The 18504-nt window shown below is 36.6% G+C and overlaps 2 protein-coding genes across 3 annotated transcripts; one reads left to right on the top strand and one right to left on the bottom strand.

Annotated features, from left to right (window-relative positions):
- Positions 1–611: 611 nt before the first annotated feature.
- Positions 612–4137, bottom strand: LOC130936335 (GDSL esterase/lipase At1g28570-like). 2 transcript variants are annotated; one of them, XM_057866389.1, is made up of 5 exons: positions 3819–4137; positions 2770–2998; positions 1851–1999; positions 1459–1732; positions 612–883 (listed from the first exon to the last, which is right to left on the bottom strand). In XM_057866389.1, the coding sequence occupies exons 1-5, from the start codon at positions 4116–4118 to the stop codon at positions 708–710; spliced, it is 1128 nt and encodes a 375-aa protein (XP_057722372.1). In that variant the 5' UTR covers positions 4119–4137; the 3' UTR covers positions 612–707. The 2 variants fall into 2 exon arrangements, with proteins under 2 accessions (XP_057722372.1, XP_057722373.1); XM_057866390.1 differs by having other exon boundaries at positions 2770–3003; positions 3836–4137.
- A 13624-nt stretch (positions 4138–17761) lies between these two features.
- Positions 17762–18166, top strand: LOC130935117 (uncharacterized; the record flags this gene model as incomplete). The annotated part of the gene is made up of 1 exon (XM_057864692.1): positions 17762–18166. A coding segment is annotated over one exon (405 nt), but the record flags the coding sequence as incomplete, so codon positions are not given.
- Between the last annotated feature and the right edge of the window lie 338 nt (positions 18167–18504).

Genomic DNA, 18504 nt, shown 5'->3' with positions numbered 1-18504 from the left:
ATTTATTAATAAAAAATCATTTTAAATATTTTATATAATTAAAAAATTAAAAATAGTTAAAATATATAATATATTTTAATATTAATAAAATATTAAAATATTATTTTAATATCCCTATGTCTTATAAAAAATTAAAATTTATATATTTATGTGTCTTGTGTCATCTTGTATTCTGTTTCTGTGTGTTAATTTCTATACATGGCTAATCATTATACAAAAGGGAAAAAAGAGAACTAGCTAGTACATTGCTTCTAATTTACTAAATAAAATATGTATTTTATGAACAAAAAATTTTGGAGTCAAGTAGTTTTTAACAATTTTATTTTGTATTTAATTAGTATAAATATTAAATTATTTTTAACAAATAAATTATATTAATTTATATGTAGTATATAAATTGTGTTAATTTATGTATATGTAAAATTCTAATAAATATTAATGTTAAATTGTTAATTATATATTTATGTAGGTAAATTCTTATAAATATAGGTATAAAATATTACCGACTAATTATTGGCGATAATATTTGCTTATTAATATAACGGTTGAATTACAATAATTCATAATGAAGAATTGACATAAATATTTCAACCATACTTATTGCGAAAAAAGAAAAATATTGTTCAACATAGTGTAACAATCGTAAAAGCTACACTGTTATTATTCGATACTAACTCATCATTAAAGCACATAAAATAGCAATTAGTTTAAAATAAACCTAAGGTCCATTTGATAATCCTTTTAGCAATCAAGTTATATGCTGCCTCTGTCAAGTGTATACCATCCCAAGAAATATAATGGGATGGATCATAACACGCACTTGGACAACGTGATCCATTGTTAACTCCAGCAGCACAACATGAATTTTGAATTGTTTTGAATCCTGCAATGGCATGATGACGAATAAACCACAATTATATTATTACTGATAATCACCGTTAAAAATAAAAAATCCTTTGTTAAAACGTAATCTGCAATTTATTTGTAATAATGAATGAATATATTCTCTATCATTATTGTGGTTGAATATAAAAAATTAAATTGTTTTATAAGTTTTTATAATTTTATTAAATTTATAACTAAATTTTATAATTATTTTTAATTAATTTTTTATAATAATTAAATTTTTATTTTTACTGTACCAAAAATTTTATTTAAAGTTAATATAATATTCTTTAAAATTAAAAATATCTATACTTAAGAACTAAATCATTAAATTTGAACATCTTCTTATTTTTAAAATATTTTATTAATTTTAATATTTTTGAAAAAAAAAACTACTTAATTATAAAATTTAAAATAGTATAGAGACACAACTAAAAAAATTTTAAATTATAAGAATTTAATTATAAAGTTAGTAAAATTACAAAATTGATAGAATAATTTAACCAATATAAAAAAAATATTTTAAACATGGCCAACTAAAAAAGACATGGATTTATATGTGTATATACTTACCATATCGTTTTGGAGAATGATATAATGGCAAGGCAGCACGGTAATAATCTGCATAGATGATATTTGTATTGGGATAAAGCCTTTGAAGTCGATTTATTTCTACACGAAGTTTCTTGTTATAATCTTGAGCAAGCTCATTTAACCTTTTGAGACAACCAGCTTCATCATATTCCTTCATATTCGTAGTATTGAATATTCTTAAATAGATGACATTGCATCCAATTGGGAAATTTCCAGGAACAATCATAGTTCGAGCCCCTAGATGAATCAATTCCTGACAATAAGCATAAAAAAAAGTAATACATTATGGTGAGAGGAAAAAACGAATCTTTCATTGTGAAACACAACTATTAAAATATATGAACTATAATTATTTAATTAATCAAGCTTACATTTATAGCTGAAGAGATTTCATTAATCACAAAAGGTATGTATGCCTTGATTTCTTCAACACTCTTCCTCAAAAAAAGTGGGTGATTGAAGTCATTGCCACCAATCTCCCCCACAAGAAACAAAGAGCTCCCAAGAACTTTTTTACAGTCTGCAAAAATAGAATAATAGACCATGTGTTTCATTTATATTTCTCATGTATTTAATATACTATATAGATATAATATATAATAGAAATATGAAAAACGTGTAATAAATAACTTATCTTATAAAAATAAATTTTGCTAACTTGAACTCAACATAGCCTCTTAGTTAGAATATAAAATAAAGTAATTACCGTAGAAAAAGTTTAGGACTCACCATTAAATTCTAATCAACATATAACTAACAAAAGAAAAATGAATAATCTCACATCATTAGATGAAATCTTACACTATTAAAAAATTATTAATAACTATTTGATGGCTACAAATCATAAAAGTTATTGCTCTAAGCACTCCTGGTTACTATGTCGACTAATTTTGCATTTATTAGTATTACATCAATTACTAATAATACACTAATAATTATGAAGGAAAATTTCTTCATTAAATCAATTTTTTCTTTAGAAACTTTTATTTTTTAATTATTCATCGATGTTGTTTTAATTTTAAGTTTAGTCTTGGCACATATATAATCAACATTGTGAAATATATTATGGAGATAAATTGTCAAAAATTAATAAAATTTGAACTAATTAATAAGAATGTACGTAATATATATATTGTGTACTTAAAAATAATAAATGTATAGCTCTTATATTATTTGCTTTTCAACCATATATACTGCATAATTTTTATGTACTTAAAAAGCATATCGAACTATCTTAGAAAGCTAGCTAAAGAATTAATATTTAGCAAATAAAATAAAAGTAAGAGTTACCTGAAGAAGAATTACAAATTGAAGGGAGCAAGTGTTTGAACCAATCTAACTGGACGGCAAGGGAATAGTTGGTGGCAATATTAAGGATACCCCTCTCTATGAAGAAGCTTGAATTCAAGGCAGTGGCACCTGCAACCGCAAAGTTCACTCCCTCTCTTGCCTTCCAATCTTTTTTTATCTTCCCATTCTTGATTCCTAGATACGGTTTCAGCAGTGGTAGCCCCATCTTCTGAGCTGCCAAACACAAACAAAATTAATAATATGGATAACAGAAATTAGCCATCCATATCAAAATAGAAAAGAGTCTTTATATATAATGTCTTTTATAATCAAATTTTATTGATAAGGAGAAGATAATTTTATTGATGAAATTTTAAAGAGAATAAATACAAATTACTAATTTTATAGTTTTTTAATTCTCTCACTATTATTCTATTTATAATAAATTATTCTATTCTTAATGAGAATTTTTTTAGTTGGGTTATAGGGTCAGATCAGTTTTACTCCTTATATTTGACTGCATATATGTTGGCTAAAAAAGTGTCACCTATAGGCCTTTATAAATGAGAATCTCATGATATTATTTGTGAAATTTTATTACAAATATAAATCAACTGTAATTATATTATTTCTAAAATTTGAATATATTATTTATATATTAATTTAGTGACAATTTTATTAATAACTTATGAAAATTTTTAATTCCCACAAAAATAAATGACCAACTACCACTACCAATATTATCACTGCTCTTATCCTCGTCACTATAACTTCTAATCCACAAAGTTATATGCATTAAAAAATTCAATACCACTACCTTTTTCATTATCATCATCGACATAACTTATTAGCTTCAACATCCACTATTTCTTTTATACTATCATACATCATTATTACTAGTCACCAAAAAAATAAAAAAAATACATCATTATTACTATCACTATGTTCTCCACCATCACTACCAACACCATCACATTACTATCTTCTGTTTTTCAAAGTAATAACGAAACAATTAAAAAGAGAGAAAGAATAATGGGAAGGGAGCATACAGTTGTTAGTTCTTTACCAAGAAAATCAACGATAAGACGGCCGTCGGAGCACCTTCCAGTTGGGCGATGAAAATAAGTTTCTCCATAAGGAAGGTGTAAGCATGAAGTACGTGATGCCGAAAGCTTTTCAGTCTCATAATACAAGTTTCCGGTGTCGGCCAGGGAATCTCCGAAGCTGTATATTGCTTTGTAGCGGTGGCTTTGACCATAGGATCCTGCTACACCCATTGAAATCATGGACATAGCAGTCACATGAAGAAGAAGAAGAAGAACTGTTAAAGAAGAAGAATAAGCAGCCATGAATATTGTAATGTAGTGGCGTGAAGCGTTCTCAACTCTCAACTTTACTCTCCACGTTTTAAAGGATGTGTTTGGAATAATAAATAATAAATTGAAATAAAAAATAAAAAATTTATCTATTTTATCTACTCTATTGTATAAAAATTGAATTTTTATCTTTAACAAAACTCACATAGCATGAGAGTATTTTTTGATTTATTTCTTTTAATTCGTTAAATATAATTTATTACGATAAATTAATTATATCAATTAATTAATTTAATTAGATATTTAAATATCACGCAATTTATTATAATTTTTATCAATTTATTTTAATAGTATTTATAATTTATTTCTTTTAATTTATTAAGCCAAATTATGTATATTAATTAATTAATTTGATTAATTTATTAGTCATTAAAATAATAGATTTATGAATAAAATAGACAATTGAAGTATTTTTAACTAATAATTAAATCAAATTAAATTATATATATTTAGCTAAATTCAAATCATATCAATTAAGGACTAAATTAAAATAAGATAATTTTTTATTTATTCAAATTAAATGTAATAAATACAAATTAATTTTGTTAGATAATCATAAATTTATGATCTCCTAATTTTTTATATATAAATTACCAAATAAAATTACAAAAAATTATTATTTTTATTGTTTTTACTATTTTAACTATTTTTTTTATGTATAATTTTTTTTATATATAAATATACTCAAAATGACAATCTATTATTTTTATCATTTTTTCTTGATGTATATTTATAAAAATTTTAAAATATTGATTAGATAAAAAATACTAATATCTCTATAGGAAAAGTACCATAACAAATACTTAATATCTGTCGTAAAATGTATTATTGTAAGCAGCAACTCGTGCCATATTACATACATACATATATACACACACTTAGCCTCACAAGCCATGCTACACTGGTTTTTTTTTTAATAAATAAAAAATCTTTTATTTATAAAAATATATCATTTATAGTATTTTTATCATTTTGTATTTTATTATTTATCTTATTTACAGTATAAACAAAATATTATTTTATTTATATTGTAAATAAGATAAGACACAAAATGACGCAGTCGTATGACATTTGCACATGTGCTGTGTAACGTGCTTATAATGTATTTATCTCGTTTACAGTGTAAACGAGATATATCACAATATTATTTCGTTTACACTGTGTAAATGAAATAAGCTAGAAGTGTGCATATATATTGAACTCGTTTACAGCGTCTTTTGAAGTAACGTTTTCTCTATTTTTTCTACTTTTCTCACACTTTTAACATTTTCTGATCATATTATCGGGGTACTCGAAGAATATGACGCACGCAGATGCACGTGATGAAGACATTAAATATCTGAATGTAACATGGCATATCGCTGGGATAATCAATTTCTAGGTTAGTATTGTTATTTTCATATTTAAATTAAATAAGTATATATTTAGAGTTATGGTTATGGTACTTTTGTATATATAGTATACGTTAGGTAGTAGAATGTATTATTAGTAAGTATTAATTGATAGGATTTAGTTTAACTTATTAGGTAAATTATTTTATTAAGTAAATATTTTGTGTATTTTATTATTTATTTAATTTGATTTCTATATTTTTAATTTTAATTTTGATAACTTGGTAGATATCTTTTTTTAGTCAATGGTAATGCATAAGTATGATTTTAGTTATTAGTTAAATTAATTTATTAAGTAAATGTTAATTTTATTTTGTTTTTATTTAATTTGATTTCTATGTTTTTAATTTTAATTTTTCAACTGTTATTCAATGTTTTAATGAGACTTACGATTATTTGATATGTTTTTTCGAATGGTTGGCTTTTAAAAATTAATTATTCTATTTTCAACTGAGTTATAAAATGTGGAATACTTGTTTAATATATTTTCTTATTTCGACTTTAAATATTTACTTTTGAAATAGATTTTTTATTCCAGTTTTTAATTTTTTATTAGAGGGCTCGCCTATTTCTTTCTAGGCGAGTGAATCGCACGCTTGCACCACTGAACACCATTGTTCTTTATTTGAGGGAGGCTGGATTTGGCGACATGATGCCGCTCAGAGACTTCGTGTTTGACAATTCCCTGATCACGACATTCGTAGACTGCTGGCATCCGGAGACCTACACTTTCCACTTGCCATGGGACGAGTGCACCATCACCTTGCAGGATGTTCCATACCACCTCGAGTTATACGCACATGGAGAGCTAATGGATGGGTGCTTCCATGATTTTCAGACATAGTATGAGCACTCGACCTGGGATTGGGTGGAGTAGCTACTTGGTGCCAGACCTACTCATAGTTAGTAGCAAGGTGCTTAGAGAAAGGAGTCTTTCTCCATCAAGTTGACATGGCTTCGGCACCAGGTCCGTCATATGGCCGATACCACTGATCCAGCCACCCTCTGACAGTACACGAGGTGTTATATACTATTGCTAATTGGGGGCTACCTGATGACTGACAAGTCAAACAATCAGGCCCATCTCTGGTGGCTGCCACTGTTGGATGACTTCTAGAGGTGCCACAGATTGTCTTGGAGATCTGCTATACTTGCATGGACGTATCATTTCCTATGCTCTACAGCATATCGAGACATCACTAACATTGCTGGATGCACTCTGCTTGTAGTCTTATGGATATACCATAGATGTTCCCAGTGGTGTCCACCTGAGAGATAGGTTCTGACATATCCCATGGTTGCGAGGTAACTATTAGTACTTATGGTTTTATTTCTCTTTAATTATGTAATCGAAGATCCTCTTACATATATTGATACACTTTTATTCTTGCATATGTCGACAAGTTGATAGGTATGGCCCAGCAGAGTAGGAACCAACACGAATAGAAAGTCCTCCGATGGCGGCTGGCATTGGATCGGTTACAGTTACATGAGGTAAGCGAAACTCTTTTATTTAGTTACAACTAAATAAATTACATATCTGGAGTCAGTAGCTATCGACTGGCGTGGGTTGATTTGGACAACCTTTTCGGGTATGCCCTGTCTGCCTGCAAAGACCACACCATTTATCTTGGCGTTCTCCCTCGTCCATCTCATTACCAAACCTCGTGGAAATTGGTCTGCCAGTTGCTTTCCTACATGCATGGATGGATTAGGACACAACCGTGTCTCGTACCATTTCAGCCACAACTTTTTGTCTAGAATCAGCGAGAACTCCACGTCAAACATCTTGAACACAGCCTCCTGTATGTACACCGGATGAACATATGGACTCCATTCGACGCTTGCGGTGGCACAAGGGGTAAGGGCGTGATGACATGAAAAATGGAGTGATTAGAAAAGGCCACAGTCACACGTGCCCACCATCAACCGAGCACGGAATGAACCTTGAGACCAACCCTTGAAAGGTTTTAACTGCTCAACCACAAACACTAAAGCCCTTCAGTTGCAATGAGTAACATGCATTTTTGAGATTCCCTCTTTGTTCTTTTCAGTAGCAGCTACCATCCATTGAGAAAATTGATTCCCCATTGCCAGCTATGCTTGTGCCTCCTTGCCTTTTCTGACAAACAACTGATGTAGCCTCTCGTAAGTACATCGCACGATAGCTACAATCAGTAAATAACGCTTACCCTTAAGAACTACATTTATGCACTCAGAGATGTTTATTGTCATGTGTCCAAAATGGCAACCACTGTCTTAGTGTTGTAAACATATTTTCTTATTGAATTTGCCAGCCCAGTCTGCCATCTCACATGACAAACCTCTCAATGCATCCATGTAACACTCGTACCCAACCTAGGCTTGAACTATATGCAGTGTTAATGAGATATCTCTTTCCCTCGGTAGACTTGAAACGAGACATGAAGTTTGCGGCCATGTGCCTAACGCAATAAGCATGAAACGCTTAGATAGGGTGCCAACCACTATCATCGGCTCTCAGTGCAGGCTTAATCATCTGGGATCTATTAGATATAATTGACAAGCTTTCTTGTGGTGAGGTCACATGTCATCTCAAGTTGGTAAGGAAGAACGATCAGGAATTTTTAGTCTCAGACTCAACAATTACAAATGCTACTGGAAGGATATTACTGTTACTGTCTTGTGCCACTCTAATAAGAAACATTCCACCATATTTCCCATACATATGCATACCAACGACAGAGACGAAGGGCTTTCAATACTTGAAAGCCTCCACACAGGCAGGAAAGCCCATAATACCTTATCAAATTAGCTATAGTCACGTACCATGAAGTTCCAATTTGATGACACGTTATTTTAAGCTACTTTTAGGGTTCTTTTTCATTTGAATAATGAATCCAAAACCAAAGTGGTGGTGCTCAAGAATATGTGGTACATTTGATGAACTTAAGATATTTGAATCTTATGGAAACGAAAGAAGAATTTTCATAAATAGAAACTTAAAGAAGTATTATGAGAATTCAAATAAACTCCTTAAAGTAGTAAAAAAAAGTCTGGAAAGATAAAAAGTTTCAAAGTTATAAGGCTCTCAGCACCAATGACTAGGGTCATTTATGTGCCTGTGATGTTTGTATTTCAAGGAAAGACTTGGGTAAGTAAATTTGAGGGGTGCTTTATCACTCGATAACTTGGGCAACTAGACAAGGATTATCGATTGAAAGCCTGCTTAAAGAGTTGTCTTAAGACAAAACATTAAGAAGTTCAAAGAGGTTCTGGGCATCAATGTCTAGATCAACAAAATCCTAATTATGTGCTTGTGGTGTAATTATGTCAAAGTGAGGCTTGGGTAATTATATTCAAAGGGTGCTTTACCACCTGGTAACTTGGGCCAACTGGCTCAGGATTATCGATCGAAAGCCCATTAAAAGCTGCCCTGTGATAGAACACTTAGAGTCAAAAGCCTCAAAGATCTTTCTCCAAATTAAATATGAAGTAACTGCCTTCAAGTCATATAAGCCCAAAAGAATTCTCATAATGCAATTCGATTCTAAGTTTTTTGGAAATTATCAAATCCAAAGTATACAAGATTCATCAAGGATAAGAGAAACCAAATGTAACCACAAGGACTATCATAAATCCCAATTTTTGAAATTTTAATTTTGCAAACTTTTTAATTCTTTTCACTTAAGGTAAACTCTGTTTACTTTTCTTTTTGCTTGAAGACAAGCAAAGTTTTAAGTTTGGTGTTATGATGACATATCATCTTAAGCTATTTTTAGGGTTCTTTTTCATTTGTTTTCTTAAGTTTTCTTAGATTTTTAATCAAATTTTTTATGTTTTCTAGTGAATTTTCATAAATAAACAAATATTTAGAGTTGTGTTAGTATTATTGTGTTTTCAGGTATTTTTAGCCTAAAATAATCAAGGATTAAAAGTTTTTTGACAAAAAAAATATACATACAGTTCAAGGACGCTTCAACCGAGCCCAAACCAGATGCCCAAGTATTCAAACAAGGACACCTGGTGGTCCTCCTCAGCCCAACATGGATGCCCGGCGACTACACATGTAAGCCCGGCGTCCCCCTCATGTGATTATGCATGCTCGACGGCCAAAGTCACAAGCCCGGCATGCCTTCCTTCTTGGGACCCACATCCGACTTCTCTCAACACAAGCCCAGCATCCAAGCTCCCTGAAAGGTGTAATTGGGCCTACGACCACATTCAAGGATGTAAGCTCAACATGCCTTAAGCTCAACTCCCAGGATTCATTTCTTCAAAACATAACAAGGCCCAAATTTAATTATCAAATTGTAAAACCCGGTTAATTAACGGCTAATTAACCCATAAATGAGAATTTATTCTAGAAAGCCTAAAATGTGATTTTTATGGCTAAATGTGATAGAGGAGACTGAGACGAGAATTTTGGTACCAATTTTATAGAATTCGGACCAAGATTGGACCGAACGGGCCAAACCGGGCCAACCGGACCCAAAGTGGGCCCTTGGCCCAACATAACTTAACCAAAACCCTAGTTTTCAGCACTCTCTCTCCTCATTTGTTACACACACAAGCTGAAATTAGAGAGAAAGGGAGGAAGAACACTCTCTCAAGTTCTCTCCCTTGGTTGATCTTCAAACCATCATAACTTTTGATCTAGAGCTCCGATTGCCGCCCCGTTTGCGGCCACGCGTTCACCGCGGAGAGCTCTACAAAACCCATATAATCAATCTTGAGGTAAGCCACGTGTTGCTGTTCGAAATCTCAGCCCTTATTTTCGAGTTTCATGGGTTGAATGTTGAGATTTTGGGTTCTTTGATGTTATAGGACCCAACTCTCTTGAAGGAGAAGGTTAATCTTGTCTCCTTGGACCTTGGAGGTGGTAAGATTCTCAACCCTAGTGTATTTTGTTGTTCTATGATGTTTGGGTTTTGAGATGTTGTGTATGGGTATGATGGTTGTGGCTTAGGTTGTGTATATGTGAATATTGGAGCTTAATTGGTGACTTTGAAAAGCTTGGAAAGGGTTTGGTGGTGCAAAATCTGTTCTTGGAGGTGTTGAGGCCTTGAGAGCTTGTGGATAAGTGGTTTGGAAGTGCTCCGGTGGAGCTTGGGAAATTCGGCTAAGGTATGGTTTCGGTTTCCCGTATCTAATATGTAATGTGGTAGGAAATACTTAGGCTAGGGGCCCTAAGATAGGCATTGAATCGTTGATGTTGATGGATGATTGAGATATATGATGTGGTCATATATGTGATGATGATTATTGATGCCTTGGTGGTATGATGTATAAGAAATATGCATGTTGTGATATATGCTTGATGATTGGTTATGGTTGAATTGTGGGTTGAACCATGTTGATGGTGAGTATGATGTTGATTATGTACAATGATGATTTATTGGAATTGATGTTGTTGGGAATTGGCATGAGGATTAGTATATGATATGTCAATATGTTTGAGTTTGAGCCACTTGGGTGAAGTGTGCTAAAATGATGAGATAGTGATTTTGTATATTGTGGTAATGTGTCAATGTGTGAGTTGAGGAGGCTTGATGTTGAATTTGATACATTTGATTGATTTCAAAGAAAAGGGATGAAATTGGCATGTTTTGATTGATTTTGAAAAGAGTTGAAAATGGTTGTTTTGAAAATGGCATATTGTGGTTTTGTATGAAAATGTGGGTTTGGGGCATACTTTGACGGGACATAATTTGGACTACGGATCTCCGTTTTGTATCAAATCTGTTTAAAAATGAAATTGGATCCGGGATGTCCATGCCGTTCGAAGAACGGTTGAAAAACGATTTAAAATGAGGAAGTTATGTCCGTTGGAAGATTGGGGTAAAAATCTGTGAATTCTGCAGCTTTTAACTTAGAAAATTTTTAGCAGAATAACCCCTTGCGCGTGGGCGCACCTGGCGCGTACGCGCCGATCTTCCAGGAAGTGCCATCCACGCGTGCGCGTGATGTGCGCGGGCGCGCCGATTGTGCTGCACCCAATGCCCAGCTATCTTCCCGAGAGTTATGCCAGAACTGTGCCTGAGTTGTGCCTAGGGCATGAGAACACCCACGCGTACGCGTGGTTGACGCGTGCGCGTCGATTGGCAAGTTTTAAATCCACGCGTTAGCGTGCATGACGCTTGCGCGTCGATGAGTTTTTGAGGCCATCCACGCGTGCGCGTGGAGTGCGCGCACGCGCGGCCCTGTTTTCATCCCAAAGTTGATTTTTGAGTTTTAAAAGCCAAATTTCATACTTCTAAGCCTCCGATCTCACCATTTATGTCTTAAATCATTATGGCATGCCTAGCTGTTAAGAAGGGGCTAGTGAATGAGGTAACTTGCGAGTGAAGCAAGGGAAATATGAATGATCAATGAGGATCAAGATGATTATGTGAGTTGCGGAGGATGGTGGTGGAAGTGCTTGTTATGCCATGGGCCGAAAGGCTATAATTGTTAATGAAATGGCTGGTTATGGATTTAACCGTGAGCCGGAATAGCTGTGTATGCTATGAATATTGGCTGGTTCTGGATTGAACCATGAGCCGGAATAGCTGTGTATGCTATGAATATTGGCTGGTTCTGGATTGAACCATGAGCCGGAATAGCTGTGTATGCTATGAATATTGGCTGGTTCTGGATTGAACCATGAGCCGGAATAGCTGTGTATGCTATGAATATTGGCTGGTTATGGATTTAACCGTGAGCCGGAATGGCTGATATGGATGTTGATCCATGGATGAGGATTCATGCATGTTTATGCTGAATCATTGATAATTGTGATTTTGCACTTCCACTATCAGAGATACGAGTTTCCCTGGGTAGTAGCAGTGGCTAGCCACCACGTGCTCCAGGTGGAGGCTCGAGACTCTGTTGACCCTATGTCGTAAGTGTGGCCGGGCACTGTGAAAGGCCCGGATGAGCTCGAACCCCCGTAAATATTCACCAGTGAGGGTGATGGATATGGATCATGTTTATAACGAGTATAACTCGAGTTTGGGGATGCACGACAGAGGGACAGTCCAATGGTTAGCGACCAGGACTTGTCGGGTTGGCTCTATAACCGACAAGATGATATCATCGGCCACTAGGGACAGGCATTCATCATATGCATATTATGTGAATTGTTTGAGATTGCCTATTTGACTGCATATAACTTGCTAATTGTCTAAATGTCTTACTTGCTCCTATTTGATATTCTTTGTTTGATATAACTGTGGTTGCTATATTATATCCTGCTGGTGGTTGGGAGGTTTGAAGGAATTGGAAAGGGAAGTATTAGTTAGACTGAAGAATCTTTAGTCAGATGCCCTTATACGGTTTAGCTTGTTTATAAGCTTTGATATTATTTGGAGGAGGTTCTAGGATTGCCTTCGACTTTCCTCCATTATTATGTATTATATATGTGGAAACTGTTACCATGCTGGGGACCTCTGGTTCTCACCCATGCGGATTTTGTGGTTTTCAGATGCAGGACGTGAGGCGTCCCGCTGATGCATGCTGGAGACTTCTATATTGCGAAGATCCTTTGTTCTCGGGGCTATGTTTTGGTTTATATGTTTTGCTTAGATACTTTTATCTCCATTAAATAATACAAACTGTGATGACTCCTCTTATGGGAGATTTTGGAGAATAGGTTTTATGTATTTGTGTCCCTTTGGGTTTCCTTTGGGGTTTTCCTTATTTTATCATATGTATATATTGTTATGCTCGGACCGGTTATCTTCGCATCCGGATCTTGAGTCTTGATATTCCTGTTTTTGACACTCCTTTGTATATATATAATCTCGCGTTGGTTTATCCTTGTTCGTTACGTTATCGATCGGAGTGATGCGCTTTTGAGTTGCGGTTTTTGTTTACCCCTTTTTCTACAAAGGCTCCTAGTTATAATCATTCATTCATACTACTATACATACTAAATTTTTATTTTAGAGGTCGTAATACCTTGCCATCTCTGAATTATGACTTAAGCATAAGACTCTGTATGGTAGGGTGTTACATTATGGTATCAGAGCAGTTCGTTCCTGTAGAGCCTGAGGGATGGACTGATTATGCTTCTGTGCATTCTCTATGTGTGTGTTATGTGCTATTAGTATATCTGCTTGATATATTTGGCATAAACGTTCATGAGCATGCATTTGGGACTTTGAAGCACTAGACTTCCGATATTGAGACTGATCAACTTAATATCGATTGTTGGGTGTGTATAGGAACCAGATGGCGCCTCGTGGACGCGGTAGAGGTAGTGCGAGAGGTCGTACGTATGCTCGTGCACCGGAGAATAACCCTAATGACCCGGTGAACTTTATGGCTGCGTTGGAGAACATGGCTGCTGCTATGCAAGCCACTGCTGAGGCTCTTGGTCAACAGATGAACAACCATGGTAATGATGGAGGTGGAGTTCAGGGCCCGATGACCTTGGCAAACTTTTTGAAGGTTAATCTGCCTAAGTTCAAGGGGACTTCTAGCCCGACTGAGGCTGATACATGGTTTCAGGCTATAGAGCGAGCACTGCAAGCACAAGTGGTACCTGAAGGACAGCGTGTTGAGTTTGCTACCTATATGCTCATAGGTGAAGCATCGCATTGGTGGCAAGGCATCCGACGTCTTCTGCAGCAGGGTGATGACTATATCACCTGGAATGTCTTTCAAGAAGAGTTTTATAAGAAGTACTTTCCGACTTCTGCTAGGACGGCTAAGGAACTTGAATTGTTACAGCTGAAGCAGGGTACTATGTCCATATCAGAGTATACTGACAAGTTTGAGGAGCTGTTCAGGTTCTCTCGTATGTGCCAAGGGACTCCGGTGGAATATGAGGAATGGAAGTGTGTTAAGTATGAAGGAGGACTCCGGAGCGATATCTTCAGTTCAGTGGGACCAATGGAGATTAGGACTTTCTCCGAATTGGTGAACAAGTGTAGGGTTGCTGAAGAGTGTGTAAAAAGGGCAACCGCTGAGAAGGGGAGTCACAAAGGATCATTCCCACAGAACCGAGGGAAGAGCTTTGCACCTAGAGGTCCGCCTTTCAAGAGGGGAGGCTCCTTCAGGAGGCCCAACAACAACAACTCCCAAGGAAAGAAGTTTGGGAAGCAGCCTCAGAATGATCAAGCTTGCACTAGGTGTGGGAGTCACCATCCGGGAGCACCATGCAAGGCCGGATGGGGTTTGTGCTACAATTGTGGAAAAGCGGGGCATAAAGCCGCCAATTGTCTGGAAAGGCAAAAACAAGGTGCTGGGAAGGCACAACAGACTGGTCGGGTGTTCACCACTTCAGCTGTAGGAGCTGAGGGATCTGAGACACTCATTCGAGGTAACTGTGAAATAGCTGGTCAAACTTTAAATGCTTTATTTGATTCGGGAGCATCGCATTCATTCATTGCATTTGAGAAAGCTCATGAGTTAGGGTTGAAGATTGTAACTTTAGGTTATAACCTAAAGGTATATAATGCTACCCATGAAGCCATGGTAACTAGGCTAGGATGTCCGGAAGTTTCCTTTAGGTTCAAGCAGCGTGATTTTGTTCATAATTTAGTCTGCTTGCCGATGATTGGTCTTGATCTTATCTTGGGATTGGACTGGTTATCTAAGAACCATGTTCTGCTTGATTGTTCTACAAAATCGGTGTACTTTATGCCGGAGGATACTGAAGGACCGGTCGTGGTGAATAATTATTACTTGAATTCGATGATGGTGAATTGTTCCGGAACCGAATGTCAGGGTATCTTGTTGTTAGCCGCGGGTGTTTCGGGTGATGATCAAAGGTTGGAGCAAATTCCGGTTGTGTGTGAGTTTCCGGAAGTATTTCCCGATGATATTGATGAGTTTCCACCTAACCGAGAGGTTGAGTTTGCTATTGAGTTGGTGCCCGGGGCGGGACCAATCTCAAGTGCTCCTTATAGGATGTCACCGTTAGAGATGAACGAGTTAAAGTCTCAGTTAGAGGATTTGTTGGAAAAGAATTTTATACGACCAAGTGTCTCTCCGTGGGGTGCTCCAGTGTTACTGGTAAAGAAAAAGGATGGGAGTATGCGGCTCTGTGTGGATTACAGGCAGTTGAACAAGGTTACAATAAAGAATAAGTACCCATTGCCGAGAATTGATGATCTCATGGATCAGTTACAAGGAGCTGGAGTTTTCTCTAAGATTGATTTGCGATCTGGTTATCACCAGATAAGGGTGAGGGGTGAGGATATCCCTAAGACCGCTTTCAGAACTCGTTATGGTCATTACGAGTACACTGTGATGTCTTTTGGGTTGACGAACGCTCCTGCGATATTCATGGATTACATGAATAGAGTCTTCCGTCCGTTTCTGGATAAATTCGTTGTTGTCTTCATTGATGACATACTGATTTATTCCAAGACTGAAGAAGAGCATGCGGAACACTTGAGGACCGTGTTGCAGATTCTAAAGGAGAAGAAACTTTATGCAAAACTGTCTAAGTGTGAGTTTTGGAAGAGTGAGGTGAAGTTTTTGGGCCATGTGGTGAGTAAGAAGGGAATAGCCGTAGACCCAACTAAGGTGGAAGCGGTGATGGATTGGAAACAACCAACCACCATAACAGAGATAAGGAGTTTTCTGGGTTTAGCTGGCTATTACCGAAGGTTTATCAAGGGCTTTTCACAGATAGCTTTGCCAATGACAAAGTTAACCCGCAAAGACACTCCGTTTGTTTGGACTCCTGAATGCGAGGAGAGCTTTCAGACATTGAAGAAAAAGTTGACTACTGCACCTGTGTTAGTGTTACCCGAGCCGAATGAGCCATTTGAGGTGTACTGTGATGCCTCATTAAAGGGTTTAGGGTGCGTGCTGATGCAGCATCATAATGTGGTGGCGTATGCCTCACGACAGTTGAGACCTCATGAAGTTAGTTACCCTACGCACGATTTGGAACTCGCTGCGGTTGTGTTTGCCTTGAAGGTGTGGAGGCATTATCTCTATGGGGTTAAGTTCCAAGTTTTCTCTGATCATAAGAGCTTGAAGTACCTCTTTGATCAGAAAGAGCTTAATATGAGGCAGAGAAGGTGGATGGAATTGTTGAAGGACTACGACTTTGAATTGCATTACCATCCGGGAAAGGCGAATGTAGTGGCGGATGCATTAAGTCGGAAGTCGTTATGTGCAGCTTGGATGATGCTCCAAGAGGAGAAGTTGCTCAAGGGATTCGAGAGTCTGAAAATTGGTACTCAAGAAGTATCCGGAACCTTGTGTTTGAGCCGATTAGAAATCTCAAGTGACTTTAAGTCCGAACTCCTGAAGGCTCATCAAAATGATGAAGCGTTATGGAAAGTGTTACCGGCCATTGAGCAAAGAAAACAGTGGAGAGTGTCGGAAGAAAAAGATGGGTTATGGAGATTCAAGGGTAGGATTATTGTGCCGGATGTTGGCACTTTGAGGCAAGATATTTTGAAGGAGGCACACAAAAGCGGATTCTCCATTCACCCGGGAAGTACTAAGATGTACCATGATTTAAAGGTGATGTTTTGGTGGCCGGGTATGAAGAATGATGTGGCGGAGTATGTTTCAAAGTGCTTAACTTGTCAAAAGGTAAAGATTGAACATCAAAAGCCCGCCGGTATGTTGCAACCTCTAGAGATTCCACAATGGAAGTGGGAAAGTATTGCAATAGACTTTGTGTCAGGATTGCCAAGGACTAGGGCTGGCTTTGATGCTATCTGGGTGATTGTGGACCGATTGACGAAGTCAGCTCACTTTTTGCCCATTCGTATGACTTACACCCTTGAGGAGCTAGCACGGTTATACATAAAGGAGATTGTGAGACTTCATGGTGTACCTGCTACTATAATCTCCGATAGAGATCCTCATTTCACTTCAAGGTTTTGGGGTGCATTTCAGAAAGCTTTTGGAACCCGATTAAGCTTGAGCACGGCTTACCATCCTCAAACAGATGGTCAATCTGAGAGGACAATCCAAACACTAGAGGATATGTTGAGAGCTTGTGTTTTGGACCAACCGGCGAGTTGGGATCGGTATATGCCATTGGTGGAGTTTGCATACAATAATAGTTATCATGCGAGCATCGGAATGGCTCCGTATGAGGCCTTGTATGGGAGAAAATGTCAATCTCCGCTATGTTGGTATGAAGCTGGAGAGAAAAGCTTGTTGGGGCCAGAAATGATAGCTGAGACTACTGAACAAGTCAAGAAAATCCGTGATAGGATGCTTACGGCGCAGAGTCGTCAAAAGAGTTACGCCGATCAGAGGCAAAAGCCCTTAGAATTTGAGGAAGGAGACCATGTTTTCCTAAAGGTTACTCCGACCACGGGAGTAGGTAGGGCGATTAAGGCAAAGAAGTTAAATCCTCGATACATTGGTCCATTTCAAATCCTGGAGAGGATTGGACCGGTGGCGTATCGGATGGCTCTACCACCTCATCTTTCGAACCTGCACGACGTGTTTCACGTGTCGCAGCTTCGGAAGTACACTCCTGATGCTAGCCATGTGTTAGAACCTGAGTCGGTTCAGTTAAGGGAAGATTTGACGCTTCCAGTGGCTCCGGTCAGAATTGATGATACTAGTATTAAACGGTTGCGTGGGAAAGATGTTTCACTAGTCAAAGTGGCATGGAGTCGAGGCGGTGTTGAGGAACACACTTGGGAACTTGAGTCGGAGATGCGAACGGATTATCCGCATTTATTCTCAGGTAATTGCATTTGAATTTTGTGGGCAAAATTCCCAATTAGGTGGGTAGAATGTAAAACCCGGTTAATTAACGGCTAATTAACCCATAAATGAGAATTTATTCTAGAAAGCCTAAAATGTGATTTTTATGGCTAAATGTGATAGAGGAGACTGAGACGAGAATTTTGGTACCAATTTTATAAAATTCGGACCAAGATTGGACCGAACGGGCCAAACCGGGCCAACCGGACCCAAAGTGGGCCCTTGGCCCAACATAACTTAACCAAAACCCTAGTTTTCAGCACTCTCTCTCCTCATTTGTTACACACACAAGCTGAAATTAGAGAGAA

This window comes from Arachis stenosperma, chromosome 6 (assembly GCF_014773155.1).
Source record: "Arachis stenosperma cultivar V10309 chromosome 6, arast.V10309.gnm1.PFL2, whole genome shotgun sequence".
Classification (NCBI taxonomy): Eukaryota; Viridiplantae; Streptophyta; class Magnoliopsida; order Fabales; family Fabaceae; genus Arachis; species Arachis stenosperma.
Note: the sequence above shows the minus strand (reverse complement) of the source record. Positions and strands in the feature narration are given on the sequence as shown.

Excerpts from the sequence above, each read along its gene's own strand:
- LOC130936335 (XM_057866389.1), bottom strand. The coding sequence starts at position 4,118 with ATGGCTGCTTATTCTTCTTCTTTAACAGTTCTTCTTCTTCTTCTTCAT. Across the intron at positions 2,000-2,769 it reads AATTTGTAATTCTTCTTCAG|ACTGTAAAAAAGTTCTTGGG; the intron begins GTAACTCTTACT and ends CTATTTTTGCAG. Across the intron at positions 1,733-1,850 it reads AAATCTCTTCAGCTATAAAT|GAATTGATTCATCTAGGGGC; the intron begins GTAAGCTTGATT and ends GCTTATTGTCAG.